Genomic DNA, 26,799 nt, shown 5'->3' with positions numbered 1-26,799 from the left:
CGTAATCATTTTCTAATCATATAAGATTAATGCAACCTTTTACAGTAGCGTGAAAATTCTATGATGCTTATAATTATTGTGTAACCAACAATGATTTTGCTACTGTTTCAACAAATGTTTCCTGGTTTAAGATATTATTTTCATTGTAATGAAATGATTCTGGTAAAAGAAAGAAACTCGTCGAAACAGTGAAGAAAGATTTTTTCATTCAAATTACCACTGTCTATGAGGAAATCTTATTCCGCAAAGTGATTGTTGTATATATATATACATTAAATTTTCCTCTGCGAAATTTCGTCACGCTTTAGAAACCGAGAACGAATGTATTTTGCTCTTGGCAATAACTTCTTCCATCCTGTTGTTACTCATGAGGGTGTAATTATATCATATTAATCAAATGTATAATAATTTCTCCAGGAAGAAAGTATTCTAAAGTATTACAGGATATATTTATCTTTTGCGAAATCTGAAGAAACCACGACCGACTATAATAATTTTGAAATATTCTTAAAAGGAAATTGCACACTTACAGTATCCGTTGGCTATGGAATTTACAGTGACTTTTTTCTTGCAACTTTAAATTCAATACCGTGGCTGAGGTAAAGTTCTTATCGCTTCGTAATATATTTATCAAATTTCACAGATGTTAAAAGCAATTAAGGATGAGGGGGCCCCGTAATGTCGGAATAAACGGTGAAGAAAAAAAAAAAAACGTTTCAAAAATCTGCAGTTTACTGTCATTAGTGTCAACGATAGCGAATTCGATGAACCGATATTCCTATCTATGTGACAGTACTGAATTTGCGAAAATTCGAATAACTCAATCTAAGATATCGACAAATTCGGAAAAGTTTTTACGATAAGAATGTTCAACATGCCTGTACTCTGTTATTTTTTATACAATTCTAACGTTTTTCGGCTAATTTTTTCACCATAAAGCTCTCCAGAGACCGATTGCAATTTTTTTTCCAAATTATAGTCATGTCAATAGTGGTTAAAAATAGATCGTTGGAAAGTACATTCGAATCGGATTAAAAACACCAGAGTTTAATCGTTTATTTCTTTGCTTCTCAAATCGTCGATGTCTTAGCTTGTGTTATTCGAAATTGCTCATGTACATTTCTATTTATACATAGTACGGAATTACGGATGTGTTGTCTGATTCGTGTTCGAAATTATTGTTCCAAATAACACTGCTTCGTATTTTTCGAACACTTTTTTCTCTTCACCCGACTCTCGATTATTAATTCGCGGTGCATTAATTCGCATTTTATGAAAATGAGAAACCTGATCAGACTCCTCGGTCACATAACGATTCCAACTAATGAAAAGGAATCGAGAGTCAAGCCGCGACGCATGTGATGGAATCGCGATGGATTTTCCCCGTGTCGAAATTTCCGTTCCCGTTTTCCCTTTTCACGATAAAAATTCAGGAAGGACGCTGAAATACGTAAAAAAAAGCTGCACTTTTATTTAGCTCCGGTAATAGCGATGTCGGGATTTACGCTCGATGCCGGTTCTTCTTCAACGATCGACTCGGACATCAAGCTGTTTGGAAAAAAATCGGATTCGTATCCTCGTCTTGTTCACGTACACGCTGGCCAGCCTTTGAGAAAAATTTGTTTTCCCCGTTTTCATCCCTACCTCCCTTCATACGTATATCCATGCCGCGCTCACGGAGAGCTGCTTTTGCATGAAAAATAGGGTGGATATGTAAGTAAGGGTGGAAAAAATTTAACGGTGAAAAATTGCAGGGTATTCGAGGTCCTGTTTATTCGAGCTTACCGCGCTTCCGATCGATGAATACGATAATTAATTATCCTCCAGCTTCTTTTAGCAATGAAAAACATATCGCGGTTACTCGGTTAATTCTCACAAGCAACTTTGGATGGTCTGCTTCGGTGATCATCGATGCTTTCGCCCGCGCGAAGATCCCGCGGAGAAATTTGAAAATCATCAAACAAGTCCGCGGAGCGAAGCTGATTTCTTATTTCGAAATTCTTGATCCTCGCGTCGAAATACGCGTCGAATTTTTCAATTTACTTCGACTCTGATGAAATGCTTGACAATGAATAAATGACGATCGGAAGTAGCGAAATTTCACGAAATTTTAATCCAGTTTAATATTCATTGCCAACATCGGAAAGCTTTTAAATTCTTTCAGGTTGCGATGTGTAAGATTTGGGGATCCGTGGACTAAAATCCGGCAATTCGAGACGCGAAACTTGAACGCTATGCGGCTGAACCGGAGATCCTGAAAGTTCGGGGGACTTCGAGTCGATGGCTTTCGGAATTGCGGGTTGGTATACGTGTAACCTGCAATGAAGCCATCAATTTCCTCCGCTCAACTTGCGCCTTGACAGTTACTCGGATTGCTTCGAGCTCGAGGAACGGCTGACGTTCGAAATTAGTCCATTAATATCTGTTATACCAAAAAATTTCAGATATATATATATATGTATGTATACGGTTTCGCAAACACCGGTAACTTCTGACGGAATGAGATCTTGTCACAAACAATTACATACGAGTGTTTCTTTTTTCTAAACCGTGTCTAAAAATAAACATAATTATAGTATTTCAACTTGCCTGACAGCAATTTTTCGGTTAGCTGACGTTTGCAAATTTTTTAAATTTTATATGTATACATATTATTCGCTGATAAAGCTGCAGGGATATTAAAAAAAAAAAAAAAAAAACATGACGGTACATCTTTGAATCGTCTTGACTTGAATTGTATCATTTTTTTTTTCACAAAGGTTTCTTTGAAAATGGTGCAAAATTGTAATTTCTTAAGCCCGTAATTTCTTAATTTCCTTTTTTGTTTTTCACGTGCAGAATAACTTACATGTAACATTGGTTCAAGTAATTTAGCTGTATCGATAATTATTTCGTACAAGTAAATGAACGATATTTAATGAAAAGCTTGTTTTCCTTGCATCCAAATTATAGGATAACTCTTTTTGAGGATTTTTTTTCACGGAAAAATGTCACAGAAAAACAATTTCTGTTTGAGTGGACTTTAATTTGATTGTATAGGTTTTGGACACGATACCAGTTGCAGAAATAAAAATGAGAAACGAGAAAATCGATATAAAATGATTCTTCAAAAACAGTTTGAACAAAAATTATACGCGGAATCACAGAGAATTCAGAAAACAATCACCACCAACAAAAAAAAGGAAAAGAAAATTAACAAAATTACGTAGATTTTATTTAGTTTCCAAGAAGGACGTGAAAACAGATTTCAACGAAGTGCAGAAATTTTCGGTAAAAAATGACAACTCGTCACTTGGTTTCTCGATAACAAACAGAAAACAAAAAAATGTCACCGCAATATTTATAATCAGCACGAATCTGAATTTTCTTGTAAAAATTATGGACTCGTAAGGAGTAGAAAAGAAAGAAAAAAGAAACTGAAAACAATAACAAAAAAATTACTACGGAGTGTTGTGTAAAAAATTTAAAGGTGATTGCGAATAACGCCTACGCTTCGAATTCGCTCGCATTTCACGGTTGTAACTTTGATATCACTTTATCCCAGTCCGAAACGTTAAAAACGTATAGTATACGTTATGAGGCGTGCGTAAAACCGGCGAGATAAAAATCGTATAAGTAAATAGGTATTGAAATCGATCAGCAAAGCTGCAATAAAGATTGACGCATTGCGCAACAACCTGTCAATGATATTTGTTTCCTAATTAGATACTCATCGACGCTTTCTTTAACGCAAATACTCACTCATCAATCGCTTGTTTACGTACCATTAAAACGCTGCGGAAAGCTCTCGCAGACACGCGTGCGCCTAATTTTAGAATTTTTTGTACAACGTTTTGACATTCCGGTTGCTCGCCGGCAGGCGCACAAAGCTCTGCGGTGAATGAAAAAACACCGCGAAGCTTGTTTCCGCAAGTCACGTGACTCCAGTGGCACACGATGGACTCGTAATTTTACAAAGAAGGTGAAAAAAAATTGTTTTTCGATTTTTAACAAAAATATTACTTATCTGAAATATTCATTGCAGTGAAGCGTTAAGAGGAAATGAAATTTCGCGCAGATGTAAGCAAGCATTGAAAACTCGTAATTGTTTGTTCGCGATATTGAATATATTGAAACGGTGACTGAATGAAGAAAATAATGAAGATCCAGAGATTCGAAATCTGCTGAATGCTAAAATCATTCGTATCGAACTTTTTTTTTTTTAGCACGTATTACTATTTTAATAATATATAAAATAGTTCTGAATTCACGAATGTCATGTAAAAATTCGTCGCTCGTATTGTCGGTGAATTAATTCACCACAAATACGCAGTAAAGGGAGATGCATTTTTTCTTACCATTTCAGTTGATCTACTAAAATTTTTTATGCAAAATCGCTAGAAGGTATAATTAATAATCTTTTGCCTAATTAAACGAAGTAATAACCCGATTGAAATTTTTTTTCTTCTTCTGATTTACGAAGAATCGTTTGACTAAACGAAATCAGCAAATTTGGTCAAGTCGTTAAAGTTGGTTAAACAGTACGACTTTGACATTAAAAATACGGAAAGATAATTGAATAATCTTTATGAAGTTTAAATAATTGAACTTACTTCCTTTAACTTCGCGGGCTGGAATTTATTTCCGTATTTCTGTGAAGTACTTTCAAATAAAATTCATCTCATAGTAATCTTCGGTTTCATTATTCAAACTTTAATCTTCTCATGTTTTCCTTTTGCCATGTGTTTTTCAAGGCCTGACACATTCTCAAGTTCACGAGTCACGAGGAACAATATTATTCCGGTTATACGGCGATCGAGATCAATGAGTGCCGGATGAATCGAATTCCCCACAGACGAATTCTATAGAAGCTGCATCCTAAAAATAACTTGAAAAAAAAAAGAAAACCTACAACGCCGAATCCACGCTACTGTTTTAATATGTTTTTAAAGAATTTATTTTCGTAAAAGTCAACAAATTTCATCACAATGTTGCTCCGACAGAGATTATTTCCATACTATGGGAGAAAAAGATTTCCGAGTGTTTGCTGTGCAGGCGTCAAATTGGCGGATTACAGACAAGCTCAGCTTGCAGCCGGTGCTTTGCTGTTGCAACAGATCGTCAGTGCCAACAGTTGTTCGCAAGGCTGTCAGAGAGATTGATTCCTGAAAGATTTAGATTCCTGCTGCCCGTACTCAGATCCGTGTTTTGAACCACCTGTGAAAACCCGTTAAACTGAGCTTTAACAGAAATATTTCCGGTACAACAGAGACGCTGGATCATCAATCCGAACAGAACTTATCAAAGGTTTCAACCTGAAATCCCGTCATATTTTTGACTTTTTTCTCGGACGCCTCATTGATAAAAAGGAAATAATAAGACAGAGATTTTTTCTCAGTGAACAAATCAAGTCTTCGACGAAATTTTCAATGTTAAAAAAAAAAACAAACACGGTTGTTCGGGTGATTTTTGTCACCTATAACTTTCTACGAATTTGTGAAAATTCTTCATCGGGATTCCGTCAGATGATTTTTCCAATATTTTCACATCTTCACGAAGGCATTTCCGGCTGTAATTTTTACTCTGCGAAACCGAAGCAACCGACGATTGTACTGAATATTTGTCAAAGAATTTCCCTTTTCAGAATACGACGGATTCGCAGATGTCTCCAATCATATATTCTACGGAGTTGAAGAAATTTGCATGGCAAAATTTCTACGCCTTTCCGACAGACGAGTAACTAATAATAATAATATGTAATTTCCGCAAGCTCAGAATCGGACGTCCCGTCTGACTCTGTAATTAATTCGTCAAAGGTCGTGCGGAGGGCGGATTTCTTTTAGGGTTATATTTTCATGCGGCTGATTTTTTCGGCTCACAGACACTCGCTATGAATTTCAAATTTTTTTCGCCTACATCTAAAGTTTACTCCCATATATTTATCACGTACGGTATTCGGGTGATTCTGACGCGCGCGTCTGTCAGTTGGCGCAAAAATCAGCGTCGCTTCGTCGAAATTAAATTAAAATGAGGAAGAATGAGGGGTGAAAAAAGCGGCGACAAACAACAAGAATATCTGGCACCGATACTACGAATCGTTTATTTAAACTTGCAGAAATGAAGCTGCACGGATGTTTGTGCGAGCTGTTGTTAATGCTCGTGGAAAATAATAAAATTAAGACGGGGGATATCAAACCGGCTAGGCTAGCTTTTACCGCTATTGCCTACGAGTCACACCCGTGAAAAAAACTACAAGGTTAGTCTCTCTTTCACGACAAACAAACGGGGCAATAAATTTTATGAACCTCTTTGTCCGCACCGAATGAAACAATGATTCGCAGATTGTGAAAATCTTTCTTAAGGATGCATCGGGAGTCAATTTAAGAATTGAAAAATTATCCGTGCCCGAATTTTATCGAAGGAACCATCGGCCGTTCAACGATAACAATTTTTAACCGACAACGAGGCAAGCCCAGTTAATGCAGGAAAAAATTGCACGTGTTTATAAAGTACCAATCGTCTGTTTAATTTCAATTAATCATAGTTCATTTTCTTCCCGACGAAGAAAAGTTTTCATACACGATAACATTGTAGGCTGTTAACAGAAAACTCATGTTCTATTTAAAAATAGATTATTTTTTTTTTATGAGAAATCTATTTCGAACGGTTTGTTTATTCGGAAATAACTCATTTACGAAGAAAATCTAGCCGGGATTCGTTGAAATTGAACGAACAAGATGCGCTTGGGGTTTTAAAAAGGGTTGAAAAGGTGCGTTGCAAAAAATTGCAATAAAGTTCGGACATCCAGTTGAAATTTATCTTTTTATAAATCCTCAGATTTTTTCTCCTGAAAATTTTCCGATCCCAACTTTTGTCCAAACAATTCGATCATGTTTCTAGCCTAACAAGATTTAGCGTAAATAAATTAAAATTCTAAAATTTCAACGAAATGTTTTTCGTTTTCGTTCTAAATTCGTTTATCATCGGGTTAATTAATCGATTTTCCTATTTACCGCATTTTGTTTTCATCCCTTCTCAATTTTTTTTTTTTTTCATCTCCAATTCCTCGGGGAAAAATTTATGTACTCTGTCGGAAGTTTTCTGCGGGAGTAAATTGTTTTTCGTAGATTCATTTCCTGCGCTTTTTCCCCGCAGCTTTAACCACCAACCCTTCTTCCGATCTTCCTTGCCTTCCTTGTATACCTTGTATACCTTGGCTAGGCATATACACGTGTATACATACAACACCTATATACTTATAACACAAATACACACGCATGCGCGGATCTCTTTCTCAGTTTCTCGGCTGCTCGAAGCGCATCTCTGAAACTCCGCGAACTCGACGCGAGTATCAGTTGGCTCTGAGAGCTTGACGAAACGAGATCGGTGACGGTGATTCTCCCCGAATATCTTGCCAAATCACGTGCGCTTGTAAAGTAAAGTTCTCAACGCTTTCGAACACGACGCTAATACAAAAAATCGGCAGAAATAAGTTGAGATAAAATCGGTTTTCCATTTCGTTTACACTCGCGTATTTTCAGAGAGAGAAATAAAAAAAAAGAAAAAAAAAAATAAAACGAAATTTAATTCAGTTCGCAGTAATCATTCAGACCCGATTGTGATTTAATTTGTTCATTCGCTTGTCCGTATACAAGCTTTGATTGACTCATTCAAACCACCTGCAAAAGAAAAATCTGTCTAATTAATTTTCGCAGTATTGTCAGATTAAAACGCGATTAATTATACATTCGCCGTTTTTGCAACTGTATAAATGATAATTTCTTTTACAGACATGTTTTTCTTCCGTATATTATCCAACGATGTACTTAAACGTGGACGATGCGAAAGCGGATAAAAAGGAGGATTTACATTACACCGCGTGGCAGGGAACCGGGTGATAAAATTTATCATTTCGAAAAAAACGTTACCGGCGATCCGTGGAAAAACTAAACCAAGTCATTGCCGGCTACCGTTGTTAGAAAATTAACTTCTCCGGGTCGAATGTTTATCAATCAGCTTGTGAAATAACCCGGATACACGTATTTCGGGCTTGCCACTGGAGTTTCCGCAAGCTCTCCGCAAGCTCCGCGAATCTGTCCGACTGTTTTGATGTTTTGACAGAGCGTTCGCGTTACGCCTATCCCTGCATAAATCCACGAAAATAAACCGGATTAGCGAGAATTCACGAGAATTGTGCAACGCGGAATAATTTCACCCTAATTGCGGTAATCGAGAAGCAGTGAAACCGCGGCGAGGAGCAGCGGATATAAAATTATAACAAGAGTTATAACACCGGAGGAGATGACGAAGAATCGGACTTGCAACAGTACGAATGTTTAGCGTTAAAAATACGGTTCTCAAGTTTGAACATTCAAATTCGCGGGAGGCGTTCAAAAATGTGTTGCTGCAGCCGTTACTGGTGATTGACAAAATATACAGAGAAATCCAAGGTAATTCAAAGCGACTTTCCGCTTCTTGCCCCCCTTGTTTCCCCATTTTCACTTTTACCCTCTTCCCATCTTTTTCTTCTCTTCCCTCTTAATCTCAAACGGAAGCTTGCGGTTATTGGCACTGATCTTAGATACCTATAACATACCGGCACACAGAGCAGCGTCTATATTTGGTTTTTCGGTGATCCGAGCTTTGCACAGGCGCGCGCCTCTCTCGATGAATTTTTATGATTTTTTTTTTCCTTGCCCCCAATTTCGAAAAGAATTTTTTCAAGAAGCTTCTCTAACGAGGTGCCCGATGCAGCTCCCAGAGCTCTTTATGCAAGCACCCGATGACAGCGCGGCGTCACGTGACCGTATGTTTTTTTATTATTTTTTTATTTTTTTTATTAAAAAAAAAGCTCCGATCCATATACACGCAGCGTCGCAAGTTTTGACGCACATCCTTTACGCGTTTACACACCACGTCGGTGTATTTGCTTATCAAGGTTTTCTTTCGGGAACGCCTCTCCGTCCACTTTCGATACACGTCGAGAATAGTGTACGGAATTGTTTATACATATATAACACTCGCAAAAGGTTCTCCCGATTGATACGCCCGATCCCCCGTTTTACAAGGGTGACAAGGGTCTCGAATCTGGTTACAAGAGCTTTCTTTTTCTTGTTTACCTTCTGCTTGTTCCGTTTCTTTTCCTTTTTTATTTTTCTCCTTCTTCTTTTACCGCCTATTCTTTTTTTTCCCTTTCATACAAGACGCCCGCCGCCCGCGGTGGGTTTCTCACAGACTTTACATCACACCTGTGAATCCCTGTCCGCGTGTAGGCGGTTGAATATGTACAACGGGAGTCTGAAATAAAACTAGAGTATCGTTTGATCGAGGAGAAATCGAGGATCGAAGAAGAGAAACAAATTGAGTGAAAAGAGAGAGAGAGAGAGAGAGAGAGAGAGAGAGAGAGAGAGAGAGAGAGAGAGAGAGAGAGAGAGAGAGAGAGAGAGAGAGAGAGAGAGAGAGAGAAATGATTATTGAGGAAGGAAAAACAAAAAACCAAAAAAAATAAAAAAATTTATACGACGAGAAATAGTTTTTCGGAATTAACACACACACGCGTATACTTTCACACGTGCGTCAGACCAATAAGATCTCATCCTGTATCTCTCCGGTGTATTTGTTTGACCAGTGATACGCTCGGGAAAATTTTTTTAAACATTTACTCTCAAGCGAAGAAAAAGTTTATTTTTTCTGGTCAAAAATAGGTTTTGTGAGTGGTGAGGTACAATTACGCAATGGTTGCGTTTCCTTTGCTCCTTCGGTACGCGCATCCATATAATACAATATATTACACGTGTTGTATGTAGAAAGGAAAACATAGCGAAACGAAGCGAAAAGAAAAAAAAACGAAAACAAGATTCGATACGTATCTGCGAGTAACAAAAATCACGACGAGAAAAGACAAAGCAAAAGTATCTTATACATATGTATAAAAAAATCAGGATGTGAGGTTACTTACATATGTATATATGCGTATGTGAAAAAGTTACCTAGAGTGAAAATGAAAACGGTTAGTCGCGCGGTATTTTTCGCGCGTATGTAATTCATGCGTATATACATATTGTATGTATAATGTGCCTGTAGAATGTTATGCATAAATACGTTTCGATGTCATGCACCTATACCACACGTATGTATATATATATATGTCATCTATGAAAAAATATCCCTTGTTTTCTACATATATTTTTTTTCACGTTCTCACGCATCTTTTCGCCGTCCCGTTTTTTTTTCTTTTTGTTTCGATCTTGTTTTTCGCTCCTCTACGTTACTCGGCTTGCCTATGCTTAACGCCTTTATTACCCGTCAGGACTATTACTTGTGTACGTACAGCACGTGTCGAAATAAATGAAAAAATTGCAAATTTTCTGAAAATGAAATTCGTAAATTTTCCATATACAGTATACGGATTAATGTAACGATAGAATTTTCATTCGGCAGTTAAATGATCTATGCCTTTTAGTTTTCACTTCTTCAAGTCCGTCAATACACTCGATCGCATGAAGCGAAGTTTATACTCGAGATTCAAGTTATTAACGTTATCGTAACGAAACGTTGGGGACAATGTTCTTATTTTCTTAATTTTACAACGATTTTGAAAGAACTGACTAAGATTTCGTTTTATTACGGTTTACCGAATTTCAGGAAATTCCGAAATCCCGAAATAACCGTTTTTCCTCAGCATGGATCGTTGCGATGCTTACACGACAGAGAGAAAGAATGCAAAAATATTTACGGGCATAGAACGTTGACATGCCTGGCTCTTGTTAACCTCGTTGGCGTTGTTCAGCGATATGTACGTAATTGCACCTTTATGCATACAGCGTTCGCGTAATGCATGCGTGCACTTGATTTCGTAACGAGAATGCCGCGCTACAGCAGCTTCAGGTGATATACAATGCATGTGTAATTTCTATGGTTCTACCGCAACGCCATTTCGTTTCATCGAACGCGTCGAGTCGCGAAATCGAGAGAAATATTCGTTGCACGTTACGACAAAATCAATGCGTCAAGTTTTGGTAGGATTTTTTTGCCGCACGTACAACTCTTGGAACATTTTTGGATCTTTTGTTAGACCGGTAAAATAATAATTAGTGTAAGATCGCTTCACTTTTTCGGCTGTAATTTAAATGAACGATATTCTTTGACTGACGTAAATATAAGTTTTATAATCTGATAAATTCGTTGAAACGAACATAAAATATTGTCACCTTGATTATTCAAAATTAGCAAATTACTACAGCTGAGTTGAATTTTATTTTTAAAAAAATGTCCCCCTTTATGCTATGTGTAACAAAAGAAACTCGAAACCCATGAAATTTAATTATAAAAGATCGATTATTGGTTATTTTACAGGAATCACGTTATTGTGTAACCGTTTCCTCTGATTGCAATGAATTAGAGTCTCCGTCTGGTCATTAATGAATCCAATAAAAATCACCTGATATTCTTCATCCCTCAACGTTTTTCATAATTAATAAATTCTTCAGATTTCTCTGTTATACATGCGATGCGAATTGCGTATTTAAAGACCGGCGGTGCCGAGAAACGTGAAAATTTGTTGTGGAATCGTATATTGTTTGAGGTATTTTTACCCAATATTTACCCGTATATATATATATATACATACAGTCAAACATATGCATGGTTTACGAGAATATCGAAGTTTACTCGATTCCGCGTTATGGCCTCAAAATTAATTCTTACTTGGTCGTATATACTATAATATCGTTAAGAAATCCATTGCTTATACGTATATGTATATACCATTGGTAGAATAACGTGCAATAATACGTAATCCTATCGTATCGACAGAGTTAGCAAAGCTTTGCGCATACAATCTCGGAAAACGTTGTATTTTTTAACATTTTTTCTCCAGATCTTTTCCTCTGAGCCCTCATTCCGGCATTTTCTTTCAGGTGTATGTCCGCGTTTGTTTTCTCTCTAAAAGTTTTTATCCAATCGCTGAGATTGAAATAATGCAGGTGGATATAAACGCTTTTCCGGAATAAAGTCACGTATCGAGGTAACTCTATAATAACGCAATATAGCTGCTGCATCGACTCGTGGAACGGCTGAAATTGAAACGATTCAAGGAAAAATATATGTCGTGCAGGATGCGACCGGAATGAAACGTACCTCTTGGTGGTTTATTTTGATTTGTAGAAACTATTGTTCGAATTGCACACGTGATGGGATTCGAAATTATATGATTTGGAAGGTGTGTCATGTATTGCGATCGTACGTAAGGAAGAGCTTTCGAAAATTTGATGCAAATGGTGACAATTATTTTGACCAATTCCGATTTGAATTCGAAGCTAACGAAAGTGAATAAAAATTTCTGGTCATTAAGTGATTCGTGATTTGGAATCGTTCGTTATTTGGTGTACACTTATGGGGTATCCCGTAAGCTCGTGATAGAAAATTATCGTTATTCCCGACATCGTTTATCCTCGACTGTAAAACTGCGTTTGGTTTGGGTTTTTTTTCTCTTGAAAAATACAGATAGATTCTCGATATATGAATTACGACAGCTGGATAAATTATGAACATAATATTATTGCAAAGGAATCAATGAAAATGCTTAAAAAATTCGTTTTACTCCGTAAAATTTAATTTTTTACCGACTTCTTTGCAAGTATTATGTTTGCCAATAATTTTATTTGAGACAAAAAAAATAAAAAACACGCGCTTCAAATTCAACGTCGATCGGTCTACGATGGTTGAACATGAATCTGATCCGGAATGATCAGGTGGGTTGTATGCAAAACTCGAAACGGAAAGCGTGAACGTCCGAAATCGTTTCACCGTACGTAATACGCGAATTATTTATCGTTGTTAGTGTTTCATGCGTATACATAATACCAATGCGTAACTACGTAGGTAAGTTACGTGGAATACAACGGCATTTATCAAGCCCCTCCACCAATCGGAAAATCCTAAAATACCGACATTATTTGCTCAAATTAACAGAAAATCGATGTTATAAAATTGCGGTGTGTAGAGAGACAAGCGTAATGTAATCATTTCAGGGGTTTTTTATATTTCAGACCTATAATACCGAAGGATTACTTCACTCGAGCCTTGTATAAAATGACGGGACGAGAATTAAAAATTGCGATACGTATGTTTCTGATTCCATCAAAAAAAAAAAAAAATTGTCGAATTCACCAAATATGGCTTGAAATGTTTTCATAATTGAAACAAATTCACCCTTGTCTGATTAAACGTAAACATTATTGTACGGAATACTTTTTTGTTGAGTAAAATGAGATTTTGCTGTCAAATTCTAAAAATAATAATCACCATATTTGGTTAAAATATGTAAACAAGGATTCCGAAAAACGGATCGAAGTTACGTGATTCTATCAATATTTGCGAACTGATTGTACTCGTGTGAAAAATCTGCATTACGGTTGAGGTTTATCTCGCGATTTGAATTAGGGCCGGGGTTGAAGTTCCGAATTTGAAAAGTTTCGAAACCGTCTTAATTCCGAATTATTTGCTGGCGAAACTTGGAGTGAAGAAATCAAACTTTTACGTAACAACAAAACTTCGAATGGCCAGAAACACGATGGCTCAAAGTTCCGAAAATTCAAGTTCCGACGGAGCAAAATTTCGAAAAATCAACTTTCGGTAAAACGTCAGAAAAACCGAAAATCGGAATGACCAGGACTTCGAATACAAAAATATCGAAAATACAAGACAAAGAAAATTAGTGAAATTTTACCGAGCTAGAAATTCGCACAACTGAAAACCTTCGATCATTCAGAATTTCGATGCTTGAAATTTTTCAATCCTTACATTTTCGCACTTTCGGAATTTTGACTTGTCGGATTTCAGACCATTGGAAACTTTGATGTTTCGTCAAAGTTTGATCTCTTTACTTCAAGTTTCGCCGCGAAAAAATTGGGAACTTTTCAAATTCGGAACTTAAACCCCGACCCTTGAATCACTGTAGCCAGTGCTAAAGTATCGCGGGAAAATTCAGGGAATGCGAATAGTTGAGCCTGCATCGTAAGATGGACCGCAAGGCATGAATCTTGACGCCTGAAGGAGAGGCTGCCTCGTTATTCCAGAAATTCGCAAATCTACCTTTTGGCCACGTGGGTTTTGTTGGAGCGATGTCGACAGTGTGAAATACAGATAGACGTTTAAAAAAAAAGAGAAACGCGAATATCGCCGGAGCGAAGGCGAACGCGTGCTGCGTTAAAATAAACGGACTTTATCCAGACTCCGGGTTCGTGTCTAAGGTATGTGCATATCGCTCCATCACAGCCCTGCGGTAAAAATTGTACGGGTTAAATTTTCCGCGCAGCGGATCGGTTCAATTTTTAAATTTTTGTTCCTCCTTTTTGCCATTCAATTTTATAGGGAGGAATTTGTTTTTTGGCATTTTTGTCGATAAAAAAAAAACCCTCAAGTCTTGTTATATTTTATTATATTGTTGTTAAACCTTTACATCGATCTTATAACTTTCGCACATGTAACAGAAAAGTCTTGAGATCAAGAGTTTGATGAATTAATTCGCAACCTGTGAGAGTTGAACCTCGAATTGCAGTGCTGTTGTATAATGTTTAAATGAAGAAGGGAAAGAAAAAAAAAAAAACGTAATTGAAAAATGAATTTCTAAATAAATAATTCTAAAAAAATGTAGCCGATTATTTTTATGTTATTATACGGAATGTAATAGAAAGAATCTGTTTTTTTTTTTTTCTGTACAAGAGAAAAATGTCCGATCCTTGCGAAATTGGTAAAAACTTTTTCTCTTGTCTTTTTTTTTTCTTGTCGTCGTTTCTTTTCTCCCCACCTCGAATCTTTTCTCGCAACCGATGACTTATCGCGAAGTATTCACCTCCCAAACACACGTACGCGTCACCATTAAACCACAGAATTATATTCGTCAGAAATTGAAATTCCGCAAACGTATTTGTTTATCCAATAGATGGTTTTAAGCCGGTGCAGTATCTGTTTTTTTCCTATTTTATTACTGCTTTTTTGCTTCTTCTTTTTTTTCCCCCCGCTTTCTTTTCACCAGTGATAACAGCGATAAATCGCGAACAAGTGCCGGATCGTTTTCACGACACGCGTTCGTCAAAAGTATCAAGTAGGTTCCTGGAATGCTATTCGCACGCACAAGTGCCTCCCACGCCAAAGAATTCGAGACCTGAGTGGCAATTTTTGTGTAAACTTTCAGCTCGCAGGCACCTAATACACGTCAAGTTATGTTACCGAGTCGGCACTCTGATCGAAAACAACCTTTGCCCGCCTACAGGGTAGAAGGAGAGAAAAAACAAAAAGAAAAAAAAAAATCGTTTTCGATACCAAACTTAAAGGCTGAGCGATAATAGCGCGCCCACAACATAACCAGCGATCTTTTTTCCATCTCGTTCAACCATGCATACATACGTATATATGTGATATGTACTTTATCCTTTCACCTCATTCGGTTACCTGTGTCATCAACGACGCGTACAAAATTCCGTTTGTACATTGCTTCGAAGTCTAAAAAATATTGCCGAAATCCGCCAACTCATTGTCATTTAATTTTCAGGTATTCCGACTCGCAGTTTTCGATTCACATTAATAAAAGTCAGACTTGTTGATGTTTCAGGACAATGCGTATGTGGGGAACTCCATGCGAATCTGACCCAACGTTTGACCCTCGCATTTTGTGATTTTGTTAAAACTTTTTTCCAGTAATTGTCCCAACTCTGAAACAGTGCCCTGAATTTATTCAAATGTATTATTCAATTGTTTAATTATTCATAAACATTTAAAGTGATTTCGAAAAGGACCTTTTCTGAAAATCTAAAAAAAATTTTTGAAATTGTTTTTTCTTTCCTAGACATTTGTTTTCAGCAATTTCAATTTTTTTTTGGTCGGCTAAAACATTTTTTGAACGGTCCGAAAATTTTCGAAAAATTCTCAAAAACTTCTATTCTTGACTTGGAACATTTCTTGACCGTTTACATTACAGAGCGATTTGAGTCAATTTTTTTGTTTTTTGGAACATTTAACTTTTTTTTTTTAATCAACTTTGTAACGAGAGCCGTATAGAAATGTTCTAAGTGAAAAGTAAAAGTTTCGAGAATCTTGCGGGAAATTTTCAGACCGTTCGAACAATGTTGTAGTTGATCAAGAAAATTAGAAGTGCATAGAAGAAATTCGAATTTTCAATACTTCGTACCAGAATTTTACTTTCACCGTTTCATCTCGAAAATTGTTTTTCAATGAACCCGAAATTCGAATATGCAACGATTCCAGATGACGTGATAGTTAAGAATACTCGGAGTGGATGAAAAAAAAAAAAAAAAAAATTTCCCGCAACAAGTTAATTTTGTTCACGCCTCCCATTCTTTTCACATCAGCTAATTCAGTTGTATACGAAGAATAATCGCTGAATATTTCTAATGAATTTCGGATCGTCTCACCGCGTAACACGTAGCCCGAAAATTATTTCCTCGCATGAAACCCCGATTCGCCCCGTGTGTGTACATTCATACAAACAGTAGATAGGACCTATCTCTACAACGATGAAGGGACAATGCAACCGGTGATAGGTGCTGCAGGTGAACGTAAAATTTTCATTATCTCTACCGGAATTAATGCCCGCCTGCGCTCGCCGTGTCGTGATAATAATTATACGTTCTGCTAGACACGAACCACTGTAGGAAAGCACGTAATCAAACACGATACGCGGTGTTGTGTGTACCGTAGAGTCAAACGAGTTAATTATCATTCGAATTGGACAATTACGCGGTGTATAGCTGCCAGTTTCGTCTAATTGAATTTTTTTTCGCCCTCCCTTACCTCTCTTGCCATTTTTTTTTTATTTTTCTCTTTATTTATTTTTTTTTTCCTCTCTCTATTCTCAATTCGACGGATAGGGATGATGACGATATGATATCAGATAAGTATGTGGGGTCGGTAGGCTGAGATGTCATTGGAATCGAGGTTGAATTTGGCATGTTTGATTAGATCCGAGGTTTGACGTATATCTCAGGCGACGGAAATTCAATTAAAATTAAACTGGATTCGATTTATAATTTTTTTTTTATATATTTCTTTTTTATCAATTTGCAAAACTTATAATGTGAATATACCTACGGAATGATTGCAAATGAAATTCTTCTTCAATAGACTGGAAAATTAAATGAGTTTTTTTTGTTTCTCGATTATATCTACCGTGTTGGGGTGATTGTTAACGTTAGGTAGGTACTTTGATTTTAAGAAGTTTTGTTGATTCGTGTTCACTTGAATTTCAACCAACTTCTACACGAGTGAGAGAAACTAGGATTCTTATTTTTTGCCTGGTGAAAATACTGATTGTTAGCTAATGCCTGAGAAGTGAAAGAGTTTACAGAAATAGAGATTTCTGGATTCGTTGGAATTTTATCTGAACGTTTCGTACTTTAGTGCGAAAAAAACATTGACATTGAAATTTAACAAATATTTCTGACACTTAATTACGCCTGAGGAAAATGATTTTTGCAACAGGGGATTTATAATATCAATATTAAAGTTTATCTGTGTTAAGGAGTTTGGCGAGATGAAATTCAATAACTTATCATTATGTTATTTATACGAGATAGTTGAACATCGTGAATTCATCAAATTTAGGTATTAATTCGTAAGTTAGGATGATTTTTCGAAAAATTAAAGAAACACAAATATCAAAATTATAAACGAAAGCTTATACAGTCATGTTTCACATCAATTCGCTTTGAAACGGTTAAAAATCTAGCAGATTCGTTGAGAAAATTATTTTTCAGGAATTCACCGTAACACATCGTTTTTGCTGTATTTTTACTACTAAATTTAATATCGCTGTTCTTCTGATCAATATCAATATCGGGGCAATCTTGAATAATCGAATATTCACCGATACGAATGTGACCAGAAATAAAATACATTCTGCTCGAACAAATCTATCAAATTTTCGATCATTCGAATGTGATTTGAAGTAAAAAGTCGACATCTAATCTCTGATTTATAGATTTAGTGCGTCGTATAAGTATTTTATGTTCTTTATTAAACAGTTTTAAAAATTTAAGAAGGCGGATCCGCTATGGTAAACGAATATTTCAAATGTGATCGAATACGGTCAAAAAATTGTATACAGGAATTTTGGGGATCGCTTATCAGACTTGCCATACTGAATTTTCAAAATTCGATTTTAGATTCGTTATTAGCGACCTAAAAAACCCCTGGTTAAAGTTTTTTCTCCCGATTCGATCGAATTTGAAATTTTCGTCAGCCATATTGGATCCGCCATCTTGAATTCTTAAATTATGATGAGATTCGTAATCGGCGACTCCAAAAATTCACAATTTATGCAAATCATGTTGGAATATATGTAGAGGGGTAACTTTCACGGAAACGAATTATTCTTTCAATTTTGACGATTTTTCTTAATCACTTTGTTTCTAAGAATAATAATCTACGTTATATCGGAATAATTACTCTCGAATATTGAAAACCTATCAGCGTACTATCAGATATAGCCAAAAACCGAAAAGAAACGTACGTTGACAAGTTCTCTAAACGTAAAAAACATGGATATAGGGGAAGGGGGGGGGGGGGGCAAAACGGGGTACTTAAGGAAATACTAAAATTTTGTGAACGTAAACATGTTAGAATTTCATGTTTTTTTAGTTGCAAACAACGTAAATAATGTCAATTTTCAATTTCCAGTAAGAAAAAATTTTTTATTTTTGCGGGCAAAATGGGTTACCCCTAAAAAAAAGTGAATTTTTTTTTCAAGTAAATAAAATACTTGTAATAATTACTTATTAAATTAACGTTAGTAATAAAATTTGCTCTCAACATAATTTTAAAAAAGTTTCTTCTTGTTATTTCCATTTCTTTTATTTGTATTTACTCGCAAAAAGTATACAAATGTTTTTTTTTTAGCTTTTAATGGTGTAAAATGATGCTAGATGACATTTTTGATCATTTACGAAATTTTTGGGGTACCCCATTTTGCCCCCCCCCTTCCCCTAAAATAGATGGTAAGAAAACTTACCGCCATGATTGAAAGGGTTAAACGTTTTCCACACCCTCCTCGTCCTCTTTCTTTTTCTTCTTCTTTTCCCTCTTGTCGGATCTTTAAAATCCAACCATTATCGAACGATTTTCCAGATGCTGGAGTACTGGATGGCCAGCAATGTCTCGTGGGCAAATAACTCTGACTATCAGCTCGAAGACGTCTTGGAGGATCCGGGATTGGCGGAACTGTTCGCCGACTATCCTCGTTCCTTGCTCTACTTCGCCGCCGGATGCTGCGTGCTATTCATGCTCATCGGGATCCCGGGGAATCTAATCACCGTCGCCGCTCTATTCCGAACGAAGAAGGTTGGTTGACCCGAGCCGTAGGACAATTATCATTGTTGCGTAAAACGGATCCATAGATCCATGGATCACGGGCTGACGCGCGAAAAAATTCTCTGACACGCTACAAACGCGCCGCGAGAAACTTTCTCGAGCAGGTTTACGATTAGAGAGATTCGCGATTAAGGTTAGCTGCGAAATTCGTTGCAAAATTGTCGAGGCGCGAAAATTCAGCGACGTATTGACAGATTAAATTTCTTCATTTTCCACCAAAACACGCAGCTAATATTTAGCCTCGGTGACGTTTAATTACATTCACCTGCGCCCGAAACTTTATTACCATCACGGGATTACCGCACAGTGAAATTTAGCTGGCACAATTTTGCGTAATAACGAAAATCGTGTGATATTTAGTCTTGAGAAATTAACAAGATTCGCATTATTATAGGTGACAGATTTTTACGTCAGTCACTCAATCTTAAATCTATATACACAGTTTTAATTTTGCTCGTTATCAGCGATTTTTTTTTTCCAGATCAATTTGTTTTGCTTATTAAAATTTGATTAACCTGTTCGTCAGGTGTTGGTAATTTCGTCGCGCTGTAATTATATTGATGACTAATTGTTTTTTTTTTTTTAGTCTAAATTTCGCAGATTTATTCAACGAGTTGAATGAGAAAATTTATCATTGATTTTGTCAAAACATCGTTCGAAATATATTCAAAAACCCTCACGTACATTTCAAAGTACGAAATTTCAAAGTATTTCCTGAACGTATCGTGGATTAATCAGAGAAATTTGATTTGACGCTTTTCCGAGAAATACGTTAACGTTCTTTTATATACTTTTGAAACTTTTCCGAATGATCGTTGATCGAATACATTTGTAATATAATTAAAACCATAATATACAATATTGGGTTACACGGTTGACGGTGAAGAAAAAAAAAAAAAAACAATTACGTTTTGTTTAAAGAAAATCCTACGAAAACCCGGCATATTGCGATAAAAGTATAGCATGTGAAGTCTTGTTGTAAAAAATGGGCAATTCGGGAAAGAGGAGTCCCATTATAGTTGGGCCGAGGTTATTACACCGGTGTAGATAAGTTAAGAGGTCGATTGTTAGCATCCTAAGTGAAATCTGATATAGCCGGGGGCGTCTTATCGCAGGAGGAAGCTCGGCTATTCACCCCGGTAGAAAGGGATTGTGAGAAACGGAGGTATAACAAGGGCGAGTTTTGTGATATGAGGTAGAATTTCGGCACGCGCCGAAATCCCGCCCCCCTCGCCTCAAATTTCTCCAACCCCCAGCGGGTGGAAACGTGCGTGAATTACGTAAATCGGTGTTTACACCGAATCGAAAGAACCTGCGTTATCAGACCGGACTCCCTCCCCCAATGCAAGCCGAAGGGGTTGAATCCTGAACACCGATGCGGCAATTGTTAACAATTAACGTCATACACCCTGCGAGTCTGTTTATTTGTCAGGCAATTAATTAATGCCCAACTGTCTGCCGACTGGATATTAATGCGGCTCGATGCGTCCTCTGAATGCGAAATTGTGGGACAACCAACCCATGGTTAATTGGAGGAATGTGTATTACGCAGGTTGGCTGCCCGAGAATCGATACTTTTTATTCATTTTGTAACGAGATAGTCGCGCGTCGACTTTTTTACGATTATTGTACTCGGAGATTTTTTGGAAATTAATAATATCGAAAACTTAATGAAATTACGAGCGCTTAATTATTCTTTCTTACAACGCAGCGCCGATGCTAATTGTTGCCAATGAAAGGTGACGTCGATTTGAACATTGTTGAAAAAAAAAGAATATCATCGATGAAGAATAGTTTCTAGTCTGGGTACAATGTTATTTCTTTGATGGTTGAGAGATGTTCGTATGATGAAATTTTACATTAACAATTTACCATATACATTTTTTTTTTACCGTTGTCACGGAGACTTTTTTTAGACTAGCTTCGGTGACACCTTACCAATATATTTGTTTTACTGTCATGTTTATTATTCATGCGCATAAATATATCGACTCCGAATAATATCTGCGGGATAAATTTTCGGGCGGGAAAAGAGAAACGGATTACAAAAACAATCCCGTACTTGGCATTGATTTTTTTGCTCTACAGTATGTAGAAGAATCGATTGATAAAACGAGATTAATAAAGTTTTGCCCACGCTCAAAAGACAGTCGAAAAACCAAATCTTTAACACTCGGTGTTGATATTTCAAAACGAATTTGAAAAACTTTTTACTCGGTTGTCTCAAAATTTCTCATCTCTTTCACCGTCTCGTTATATTTACTCCAAAAATGGATAATAATGACACATATAACGTACTTTATACATTTGAATTCTACTGCATTATTCAAAAGCGAATAAGAATGACATATTTATTCAAGCAAGTTTTCTATGCTCGTTTTTCCCGCGAATTCGATGGCATTAAAAGTTGATGCCAGTGCTGACTCGTGAATAATCTACGAATGTCGTTCGATTTGCGCCGTTTGGTTTCCACGGACGATTCGGTAATCGATTGAAAATTAATACGGTACGAGTGTCGAGACTTTCAACGCTACATAATATATCATACAGCACTTTTGAAATAATCTGCATCGGTGTTTTCAAAACTGTATGTGATATTTGAGAAATCGAATTAGACGGCAATTTTGCAAGCCGATATGTACGGATGCCAAAAGTTGACGGTATCGAAGTCAATTGATTTTACCAATTTTCAATGGCAATTAATAAATTACAACTTTTGAAGTGTCGAGCCTGAGGGCAACCAAAAATGAACTAGAAATATTTGCGCTGAAACCTGAACTCTTGCATTACAAGTGCATGCAAATGAGAACTCGTAAAGAATAAGAATAATTTACCACTTTAATGTAAAATAATAAATATAAACATTCGAGAGAGATAGAGAGTTAATCTCGTAAAGCAGTCTTTTTTAAGATAATTATGATAATTTTTTACTATCACAGTTTTATTTATCTTCGCATTTTACAGTGGAGTAATTTTTCGCCAAGTGTCGCGTTATAAACACAATGCCAGGTGAACGGTCTTTGAGATTGAAAAAAAAAAAAAAAAGGCTATAGAATCTTCGTTTTCAGCAAAATCTGAACCTTACCAATCTGTCAAAGTCTCGGCTTATCCGGTTCCCACAAAAACTTTCGTATTGTTTCACGTTGAATAGCGCAATAAATCTCCCTCCGAATTGTCGAAACTTTCTAAAACTCAAGTTTGCGTGTCAGCAAAGTTCTGCAGGGGATGCAACGTTCGCCCCCTGCACGGTGTAACAGGCAATTAACGAGAGAGTACAGAATGTAATTCAGTCTATCGTTTACGAGTTCCTCTCGCAAGTCGCAAGTGTTTGCCAAGAAATTTGTACTTTTTACCTCACACGACGATTCCAGAACGAATTAATCACACTCCCCAGTTTATTTCTCCTCAGCTTTTCCCGCCCCCATTTTATACCCACTTTTTCTTCTCCCCATATCTTTTTATCGCCAAACGAGCCTCTTAGCGTCTGCTACGCTACGCTTGAGGACAGTATTCGCCTGGATTTATCCGGCCTAATTTAGCCCCCTTCACCCCGTAATAAACACCGAAACGGCGACTCCAGATTTCAACGGTTTTCCTCCCACTGTGCTTATCCCCGTTTAGTTTTGCACCCGCTACTTCCGGCTAATTTAACACCTCCCCATAATTGACTCATCGAGGAACGAATTCCTCTCGCTAAATTCGACTCGACCTTCCGCGGCTTTCGGCTTCTGGTCATCTTACATTACACTCGATTATCCTCGTTTTTTTTTACCCCAAATTTAATTTCACGAATAAAATTTTAACCGCGATCTGATGATTAACTTCAACGTATCAATTAATGTTTTTAACCCTGGAACTAATGTTTTTTTTTTAAATACATGCATATCTGGGCAAAAAAATTATCATGCAGTTTTATGCAGGTTGAAAGTAAAATTTTCTATTCTTCTACGTTTATATTTTATGATATAAATGCCTTATATAAATCAAATTTATTAGATTAGGTTAGATCAGATTTTGAGAAATTTTGTTTTCAACGAATCCTACGATCACTTCAAATATGTGATAACTTGGATGAATTGTTGATAAACTTTGTTTTTCAAGAAAATGGTCAAAGGAATTGAATATCGAAAATGGAAAATTGATTATCAGACTAATTTACGTAATAAAAATGTCCGTTTATTACGAATTCGCTTATGTATTCTTATATATTCTTATATATTTAATTGAAATTGTGAAAATTTTCAGTATTTCGCTAAACTTGTATACTTGTGTAAAGTATGTAAACAAATTTTCACCAAAATGGCTAAACAAACAGTGTGGAATCTATAAATTTCACTTTTGAAAATGTCTAAAAATTATCTTTAAGAATAACACAAACTTTTGAGCTACGTTCTTAAAAATATTCACGATGAGCGATTTTTATTGTTTGAATTTGAAAGAATTATGAATTTCAGAAAAAATGATGAAACGGATTATATTCGAAATAATTTGGGGATTCGGTCCAACACGTTATTCCAAGTAATTAAATTTTATATACTGTATTATTATAAAGTGGGTCGTTTGCGTTTTCGAAACTAAATTGTCCGCGGGAATTAAGCACGGCTGTTCGGAATGATCCGGGCGATTATAAAAGTCTGCTCTGGTGTAATTTTGTTAAAGAAATCAAGGAAAGTGCTGACGCTTAGGGGTATCGGGGGGCGTAATGACGCTCGTTTTCGAAGTTAATTGTATTCATGACATTCGGGTTCTAAAACCAAACCCGAAGGTGTACGGGACATAACAACATCCGCGCACGAGGAGAAGTTGGAAGCTGGAAGTGGAAAAACTCAATTAACTCGAAGAGCCCTTTGCAGCGTTCGAGGTGCGGTTCTTAAATTTTTCATCCTCACGGTGCCGCCTTGCTTTCCGGGTATCCCGCGGTTTAAATGCATTTCACTATCCGCTGCACCGAATGCCAAGTGCATTGTTCAAGATCCCAGAATTTAGCTGGCTTAACTTTATTTCTCTCATTGCCAGTTCTTTGACCTCCAGCCGGTGTAAGGAAAACTGTTTAAGATTAGCGAGGAAGAGGGAAAATTTTTATTGGAACAATTTTAGTTGAGTTATTATTTTACTTGAAATTTGTAGCATACTGCCGATTTTTTTATACAGTTTCACAAGAATCTTTTCATCGGCAAGCGACGATAAATACCTTATGCGTTCATATTTTGAACAGTGCAAAACTCTCAAGCTGCTTGAAAGTCAAGCATTTTGCTTTGGTTCAGTTTAGATTTTGGTCCAAGACGTTGAAAATCTTGATTTTTACATTTCTATGAAACGACAATGAATCTTCAATGGCTTGAAGAAAAGTTAACTGGATTTTCAAAATCACGATGCTTTATCTCGGAAAATCATAATCGTTTCACCGAATATTCGTATTATTTTAACTTGTAACAGCCTTCCTTGTAATCCTCTCAGATGTATTTCTGATTGATTTTTGAGATTTGTAACTTGAATAAGCATTATATTCAAGGAAACGTGCAGTGATATTTCCGCAGGGAATGAAGCGTTGCATTGGCATAAAACGGTTGCTATCGGCATTTCGAAATGATATAACCAATTCGTTTGAGAAGAGGATATGAGACCGTTCGGAAAATTGTTATTACTAGTTACTACACTCAAAAGCTCTCACTGTAATCTCCTTACCATATACGCTTTATACCGAGCAGAAATAGCGACTAAATTTTCACGATTATCAAAATAACTTGATACTGTACCGTCGATCTTTACAGCACAGTATACTCAACAGTGAGAAAGGTTTTGTTCGTTAAAGTGATTAGAAAATTATAGTAAAACAGGAATCGTTACACTTTCAATATTTTGGAATGAAGATATATTAGTGAACTGCGATGTAACCATAATAGATTTATCTCGGTGAAGGAAATAGTAGATTGCGCAACTCGTGTTGCACATACTATTCTTCCTAATACCAGTGCGGGAATGTACTATTTTGCGCATTCAGTTGGGGAAAAAAGTGTTAGAAAAAAAAGCCACGAATTGCGCAATCTGCTATTGCAGGAATTGAATCGAAATATCTTTTTTGTAATACACGTACAGTTTTCGCTTTTTTTCTACCTAAAAACCGGGACGGAGCAGCTGGCGGAAAAAGTGACTTCCGCACTAGTGCGGTAATGTACTATTTTGCGCACTGATCAGAGCACGAAGACTCGAATTTTGCGCGCTCAGGAAAAATGGTACGCGCAACTTGTGTTGCGTAATCTGCAATTCCGGGAATTGAATCGAAACATCTTTTGCCGTAGCGTGTGTAGATATTTCGATTTGATTCCCGCACTAGTGTGGGAATGTACTATTCGGCGGGATCATTTTGGCAGGCACTCAGCTAGGAAACGTTATTTATTCCCTTGAGACTCTCCGCGAAACGGGAAATGACGGGGTAGAACAATAGTTATCGAAACTGTATTTCCTCGTCTCATCGATGTTTCATTAACGGTGAAAGCATCGTGGATTTTCGTTCCGTCTTTTCAGGCCGCATTAAGCGTTTCAATTCGTTTCGACTCGGTCGGGTCGCGAGTGATGATCGGGTCGAGAGAGGTCGAGATGGTTTGGGGTCCGAAAAACACCCCGAAGTGAAAGACACACACAGCATAGTCGGGTATGTAAACATGTATGTATTGTCATTTCTCGGGTTTTCCTCTGACCACGCCTTTCGGCCGACTCGTTGATACACCCCAGCATAGCCACCGATTCCGCCTCCGAATGTCTAGTTGGACCAGTTACTTCCCTTCTTATTTCCCTCCTCACCCTCCTCGTTTTACTCCTTCCTTAGCGTTGGCCATTTTCCGCTTATCGTTTCCTTACCGATAAGCGATTCGAGACGTCTTGAGCTCGCGGATCTCGAGCTTTTCCACGATCTTATTCACACAGATTTTCACTCGTCGCTTTACGACTTTATACTTGCACGTGTAAGGGTGTGTGTGTACATAGGGGGCATTCCATACGAAATAATTCTATTTTGACCCACATTGGTTTTTTAATTCTTGTCAAACTCTTTACGTGTAGCTGCAGAATCTTTGTACCTATTTTCTTCCGTCTAATTTACTTGAAATGACATTCGTTTTGAGTTGAAAATACAAGTCAATTTACCACACATTTTCAAGAATTAATTTTTTTGTCGAGATTATTTTAAAATGCGTTGAAAGGCAAAATTAATAGTTCGAGATTTTTCCAAAATCTTTAAGACGAGTACTTATACAAAGTCACACAGATTCGAATCGATGAAAATTTTCAAAGTTTTTGAGAATCTGGCAAAAAAAAAAAAAAAAAATTATTCCATTTTGTACCAGTTTCAAAATAATAGGGTATAAAATTCTTGAGAATTTTGTCAAGATTTTGAAAGTAATGCGGACCTCTGAGAAGGTTTGAATATTTTTAACT

General features: G+C 36.8%; 1 protein-coding gene across 7 annotated transcripts in view; it reads left to right on the top strand.

The window, feature by feature from the left end:
• The window catches only part of LOC107226993 (G-protein coupled receptor moody), an 88,236-nt gene that overhangs the window by 11,961 nt on the left and 49,476 nt on the right, over nt 1–26,799 (top strand). For 3 of the 7 annotated variants that reach the window (XM_015667992.2, XM_015667991.2, XM_046744240.1), the window contains exon 2: nt 19,123–19,335. In XM_015667992.2, the coding sequence (XP_015523478.1) occupies nt 19,123–19,335 (213 nt within the window). Of the gene's footprint in view, nt 1–7,333; nt 8,430–19,122; nt 19,336–26,799 lie in introns of those variants that run through there. The other 4 variants (XM_046744241.1, XM_046744242.1, XM_046744243.1 and 1 more) reach the window with 4 other exon arrangements.

The sequence above is a fragment of the Neodiprion lecontei genome, chromosome 6, assembly GCF_021901455.1.
Source record: "Neodiprion lecontei isolate iyNeoLeco1 chromosome 6, iyNeoLeco1.1, whole genome shotgun sequence".
Classification (NCBI taxonomy): Eukaryota; Metazoa; Arthropoda; class Insecta; order Hymenoptera; family Diprionidae; genus Neodiprion; species Neodiprion lecontei.
This window is presented reverse-complemented; position numbering and strand designations above follow the sequence as displayed.